Genomic DNA, 6,701 nt, shown 5'->3' with positions numbered 1-6,701 from the left:
TTGGTATTAGACCTACTTAAATAAAACTTGGATGTATAGTATAACCCTTATATTTATTTGTAAATTTTTAAAATATCCACAATTTATATTAAAAATTTGAGGACAAAATTATAGCCATTTTACTTTTAGTATAATCTAATAAATTATTGAGAACATGGAAATCCCAAAGTGGTAAAAACTTGATTGTGATGTATCCTTTTCTCTCAAGAAAAGAACAAAGATAAACTCCCTTTATGATTACAGTTGTGTGACAGAAAAATGGACAGGATATCACATGTTCTGTTCTTTTATGGGTATTCTAGGTACCTATCCTAAAACACATGGTAAAACGGGATTGGCAGTGCCACGCTGTATTTATCTCTTCCCAACGAATCAAGAGATTAACACTTGTGAATTGAAATATTAGAAAATAGTATTCAATTGAGAACGGATTTACAAAGCGAATTCCTGTATTGACGTGATCTTTGACAGTGGAAAACAACCGGTTACTTCCCCTGATGAAAAGCCAGACTTCCCAAGAATATAATCATATCAACATACTCTAAAATTTAAAGTAAACTTTTGATTTTTTCCTTTTTTTCCGTAAAATTGACCAAAAACATCATAAACTTTTTATCATGTAGAATCAAACCCTCTTGAAAGAAAAACGGATCAAAATACCCCAAAAGATGCAATTGCCTAGCACCTTCCACTGCAGACAAAATGGCCCCTACCCTATCCTACCCAACCAACCTATAACTTTTAACCCAAAAAAGGAAAAACCCTGTTAAGCAGGCAGGATTGAGGCACCTGTGACTTATTGCAATATTTGCAAAATGCAGGGTCTCCAATCAAAACCCACCTTTCACTCTCAAATTTTCTGCCTTTAAAATCAAAAGGGAAGAATGTTACTAGCCATCTGCCATCAAAAATTGAAACTTTGATCTGTCCAGGATAAAACAATATCAAGCTTCAGATCCGGAGTCAGCAGAAGCACCATTCATGTTAGTAGCATATGATTCAAGCAACTTGGACAACTTTGGCTGCATTCCCTGGCATAGCTTTAATGTAGTGGTGCCCAACTTCATGCACTACAACCACAGAGTAAACATAAGTAAGCCTTTGGGCCAAAATGAATTTGATATAACAATAAAATTTGCCCAGCCAAGTTTTTTTCACATTAAGTTCTTAAAAATCCCCTCACTAAATTATAGATGTAATGTGATACCAAATCACTCAAGTCTTGCTTGAGTAAACAGACAAGCAAGTTTTGAACTCATTTTCACAAAGATGGAGCTCACATTATAAATTTAATTATCGAATAAAAGCCAAGAAAAATCCCAATTCAAAAGATCTTCAATAGAAAACAAAATCAGATTAAGAGTGCTCACTTCCTGATAGAAGGCATTGATCTCCTCTTCTGTGAGTCCCTCATCCTCACCAGAATTCTCCTCCCAGCCAAGAGAACGAAGGAATGCTGCCTCTTCCTCATCAGGAATTGCATCTTTTTCTTCATTATCAGCAAGTCTGTGAACATCTCCATGAGCATTACCATTGCTGGTAATTTCAGCATTGTTCTCAAGATCTTGAGTACTTGCTTGAAGGCCACCAGCTCCCCCATCTATATCATCAGATTTTTCCACCGTGGGTGGTGAAATCACTCTGCTTGAATCTGGAAGAGCTGTGGAGGTGTTCATCATTGTCTTCTTCTTGATGTTATTGAAGAAATCATTTCGGCTCTGGAGTTGAGACATCAAGTGTTTCTTATCCATAGTGGAACCTAATTTAACATCCAAAGAAGGTGCCCTCCGCTCGGTCGGGGATTTAACATTATTGGGATTCTTCAAAGGTGTTGAGGCACCTGCTGAAGCAACAGCAAGTTGATTTCCAGGTCTGCTGTTAGAATAATTTGTTGGAGTTGGTGGATCCTTGAGATGAGGGGAAATACCATTTTCATAGACAACTGGCTTAACCACTGATTTCAGATCAGTAAACTTTCCAGATGTCTTTGGAGCATCACCCTTGGCATTTACATTGCGAACAGATTGATTAGCAATGTGCAACACAGAGGGTTGCTGTGGCACACTTTTGGCAGCAATACTCATATCAGCATTTCTTACTGTTGCTTTGGGCTTTGACTTGTCAGAAGAATTGTTAACCTGAAAAAGAACACCATCAGCAACTCACCAGTGTAATATAAAAGAAATCACAACCTTTGTCGCAGAAACTTATAGTGTTGCAACATATCTATAACTCAATTGATATCATTTACATCCATATATCATTATCATTATAACTCAATTTGACATCATTTACATCCATATATCATTATCATTCCCAGAAGTTGTGCTGGAACCAGAATATGCCAAGAGAAATGTCAAGAGATGGCAAGTTGTCACTTAATATGAAAGTAGTAAAACTATTTTATAAACCAATAATTGTAAAACTAACACACATTCATAAACTGCCCGGTGCACAATGTTGAAGCAAAAAAGAAATAAAAATAAATTAACCAGTGATACTTGCGATCTACTTTAGCCTTTGAATTCAGACCACATAATCAAATCCTAAAAGGCCAAAAAATATCATCTAGCTGAATAATGAAGTACTTCTTCTAATGCTACTCTATGTTACAATCTTAGATCATGCTTAAGGTACCAGAATGCAAAAACTTATGGTCAGGATAGATATTACTAGAAACATTATATTCATTAATTCAATGCACCCTATTACACCAGAGTATTTGTCATGACATAATGCAAGGTTTTCAAGCAAGGGAGAGAAAAACCATATAGCATATATGTACATATGATAGAAAATATTTGGGTTGCTTATAGAGGAAAGACAGAAGAAAGAGGAAAGGACTAATAAAGTGAGGAACAGATAGTGGTTGCCATAAATACCACTCTAGTCATAAAAGTTGTGTATTGAGTCAGAAATAGCAATCAAGTATAAAGATAAACTTTAGAGCAAACTAGAAACATTGTATATGCTTCCTATAATTGTTATACCTGCCAAGAATGCCACTGGACATTGCCAAAAATACCATTCCATATAAATAATGGATAACACTTTGGCCATTTATAGAGGGAGAATGGTGAAAGAGAGGACTAACAAAGTTACATACAGCTTGGTAGTTTCCATTAATACCACTTTGTATTCACAAATTTCTGTAGATGCCCTAAACCAAGCAGCACCTTATACACGTTTCCCACGTTTGATTCACACAAATAACACTTGACCTAAATGACTAAAAGTAATGTCAAATTTTAATTGGGGGGAAGAGGCTTCAGAAAGCGCTGTTTAAAATCTGCTTGCAATAGCACAAAATAAAACCAATGGAGCAACACAAGGTTACAAGATCTCTAGTTTGTTAATGCTGCACCAATTCGATGCCAAGTCATCCCAATCATATAAATGATAAAAAAAATCAATACCAAACAGGACTAGGGGATTTTTATATTGAATAATTTGTTTGGCCGTTTTTGCATGTCTAATGCCCTCCCAAGAACCCCCCCCCCCCCCAAATCATCTGTAATGCATTCCAGGTTGTTCACAACTGTGAACTTCTAATACTTCCCCCCATTATCCCAAATTCTCAACCTCAAATCAGAAGTTTGCAAATATTATACCTCTCATTAGAAAAACTAAATTGGCCAAGAATAAGTGAGTGGAAAAAGCAAGCTTGCTAATAAATGACTATTAAAAGCAGACATAAGAATAAAACAATAGTTCAATGGCAGTTTTCTCACCAAAGCCTTAGGCATTGATGGTGTCACTGGAATCAATTGCCTAGACTGCTTGATAGCCAGCTCTTCAAGTCTCTGGGTTTTGACTGACACCTAAAATTAGTTACAGCATAATTACTGATAATGAACATAAATAAATTCATTTTATGATAACTATATATAAGAACACAAATGAGGATAGGGACAAAACAACTATCTCAACTACCTGGGGAGTAGAACGAGCTCGGGAGGGTGTCTGTGCCAAAGCTTCGGCCATGTTAAGACCAACAGCTGACGTATTTGCCGTTGAAGTTATAGATCCAGAAGTTGGAGTAACTGTTTGTTGCACTGATAGAGACCCAGCAGCTGTGCTTCCAATTATAGCAGGTACCTCTGCGAGTGCAGATGTCCATCCTTCACCACCAATCAAAGCTGAGCTGCCAACAGGTAGACTCTGACTAGCAGTGGCACCCAAACCAGGAGATGATACTCTTGCAATTTCAGTTATTCCCTGCTTCTCTTCAGCTCCAAGTGACGGAAAATCCTTATCAAACACAGCTTTCTGAATACTACTCCCAGAAAGTATACCATTGCTATTGTTAGGGTTGCTATTGCCACCAGATTTTGTATCTACTGCAAGTCTGTGGGGCAAAAGGTCACTATGTTTCTTGGAAACCATCGAATGGGAACGCCGCAAAGCATCCCTCTCCGTCCTTCCAGGAAAGAGGTTGGCCAATGGATCAGAACAGTCACGATCCCAGTGGTCTCCATAACTGGATCTATCTTTGTCTCTGTCACGATCCTTATCCCGATGACCTCTGTTGAAACTACTGTAGGCATGCTTGGCAGAACCATTAATAGAATTCCTCCGAGAATTAGATGATGATGTCCGTTCAAGATACCCAGAGCGAGGACCATCAAAATCATTTGTGGCCTTAATAGATCTATTCCTTGTGTGATTGTTAGCATCTAGACAACAATGCTAAGAGTTAGTAACTTATTATTACCCCACCCCCCAAAAAAAAAGGATTAATAAATAAAAAACTTTATGGAGATTACAGTTATTTTCTGAACAAGTGTTTATTAGCTGCTATATATTAGATAATTGATAATTATAATTAACTACTTAATAAAAGGAATAACATTTGTATTATATGAGAAAATATATAAAATAATATAATTAGCTAATTATCTGAAGCCTTAATTTTAGTAAAAGATGTAGAACATGAAAAATATACAAGAAAAATTAGAGCAAAGAATATACCTGTATGAGTAGATGGATGGTGGGCTGAACTGCCAGCCCCGGCAACACTTCCAGCACTTCTCAACCATTCTGGAACTAACGCAGGTTCACTTTTTTCCATAACGAACACTGAACATGATCAGAACTAACTCAATTGCGCGAGCACCTTCTTCACCACCCCTACCCCTTAAACAAAAAGACTTATACTTGACTATGAAACTTCCGAATCTAACTCTAGCAACTCATCTTTCTTTCCTCTAAATGCCAAGACTAATTAAGAAATAACCTTCTTCAGTATCGAAAAGACACAATTCCAAACGCCAATGGCAACAATACCACCATGAAATTAGATTAATCCACAAATCAGAAGTACCATCCAGCTGACAATAAACCGAAAGCTTATCCTCACAGTAGCAACAACCCCACAAATCTAATGGTCTTCTATCACTATATAGAAACTACAATCCAATGCTTAAACTATCTCATATATTCCGCAATCAAACAAGGCGTCAAAACAGAGGGGGTAGAAGCAATTCCCCCAATGACTTGTTAAAAAACCAAGACAATGCCGTGAATGGGAAATAAGGGTTCTCTATGCCTCCATCTTCATCCAAAAAAGATGGATTCGCATTCAGTACGAAACTCTAATAGAGGCCCTCACCTCCAAATGGCAGAAACCGATCCCCGCACCAGAACAGGCACGGTTATAGCAACAATGGAACTCCAGAAATCAGCAATTGAAGAGAACGCAATATCCCTATTGTGTTGAGCGCAGAACGTAGAGATTAAAAAAACCGTTAGGAAATACAGAAACCCTAACAGATACGAAAGAACCTAGGGTTAGATAGAGTCGTGAAAATTAGGGTGAAAATTAGAAACCGAAGAGGCGTGTGAGGAGAAAGAGGGAAAAAATAATAAGAGAGAGGCAGAAAGAGAAACTAACCCTAGAGTTGAAGGAGGTGGAGGCAGTGATTGGTGAGGATACGAAACGCAACCGTTTCGGTAACCGCCCAACCTAGCCAAAGCGGTGTCGCCGATTAGGAGAATGCGTTTCGGAGTGAACAAAGAAAAAAAGAACAAGAGATTTTTTTGCGTGGGAGATAGTGCGAATGAGAATGGAAGGAAGCAGAATGAAGACGAATAAGATGAAACGAACAGAGGGAGTGTTGTTGCTGTGTGTGTGAGTGTGTGTGTTTTGGGAACGGAATTGACAGAAAATAGGGTTTTGTTTTTGTGGGAGAGAGGAGTGCGGTGTGTGGGTGTGTGTGTGTGTGTGAGAGAGAGAGAGGGTATAATTTTCTGTTACTTTGGGGGATGAAACGTATGAACAACAGACTCTTCCTTCGCCTCAATGTGCTATACTCCTACCCTATGACAAATCCTAAATTCCTTTTTCTTCTCTTCTTTTTGAGTAACCATACAAAAATAAATATATTATCTGCATAGTAAAATTAATTATTAATTAATTATATATTTATAGAGTTTAATTTTGATGTTATGACGGTATATACAGTCATACAATTATATCTGTTTTTTAAGATATTCACATGGTTAATATAAAAAGTAGTTATTTTTAGATGCACATATAAAACTACTTTATATTAATAATACATTCAAATTTAATTCATATTTATATATAATGTTAATTTATATTTTATATGTGTAATTAGTTAGTAATTAACTTTTATATATGTATAATATGTTGAAAAAATGAGTAAAATTTTGATATCATCCAATAAAAAATAGAGCAC

General features: G+C 36.8%; 1 protein-coding gene across 2 annotated transcripts; it reads right to left on the bottom strand.

Moving 5' to 3' along the window:
• Positions 1-353: 353 nt before the first annotated feature.
• LOC112766929 (uncharacterized) lies at positions 354-6,349 on the bottom strand. Of its 2 annotated transcripts, none has more exons than XM_025812823.3 (6): positions 5,894-6,349; positions 4,972-5,765; positions 3,934-4,676; positions 3,732-3,821; positions 1,371-2,138; positions 354-1,070 (listed from the first exon to the last, which is right to left on the bottom strand). In XM_025812823.3, exons 2-6 carry the CDS (start codon positions 5,069-5,071, stop codon positions 945-947), a joined length of 1,827 nt encoding a protein of 608 aa, XP_025668608.1. In that variant the 5' UTR covers positions 5,072-5,765; positions 5,894-6,349; the 3' UTR covers positions 354-944. The 2 variants fall into 2 exon arrangements, with proteins under 2 accessions (XP_025668608.1, XP_025668609.1); XM_025812824.3 differs by having other exon boundaries at positions 4,972-5,707; positions 5,894-6,326.
• Between the last annotated feature and the right edge of the window lie 352 nt (positions 6,350-6,701).

This window comes from Arachis hypogaea, chromosome 17, assembly GCF_003086295.3.
Source record: "Arachis hypogaea cultivar Tifrunner chromosome 17, arahy.Tifrunner.gnm2.J5K5, whole genome shotgun sequence".
NCBI classification, from domain to species: domain Eukaryota; kingdom Viridiplantae; phylum Streptophyta; class Magnoliopsida; order Fabales; family Fabaceae; genus Arachis; species Arachis hypogaea.
Note: the sequence above shows the minus strand (reverse complement) of the source record. Positions and strands in the feature narration are given on the sequence as shown.

Coding starts and splice junctions, on each gene's coding strand:
- LOC112766929 (XM_025812823.3), bottom strand. CDS start 5,071: ATGGAAAAAAGTGAACCTGCGTTAGTTCCAGAATGGTTGAGAAGTGCT. Junction 2,139..3,731: donor CATCAATGCCTAAGGCTTTG/GTGAGAAAACTG, acceptor GTTCTTTTTCAG/GTTAACAATTCTTCTGACAA. Junction 1,071..1,370: donor TCAATGCCTTCTATCAGGAA/GTGAGCACTCTT, acceptor CTGTGGTTGTAG/TGCATGAAGTTGGGCACCAC.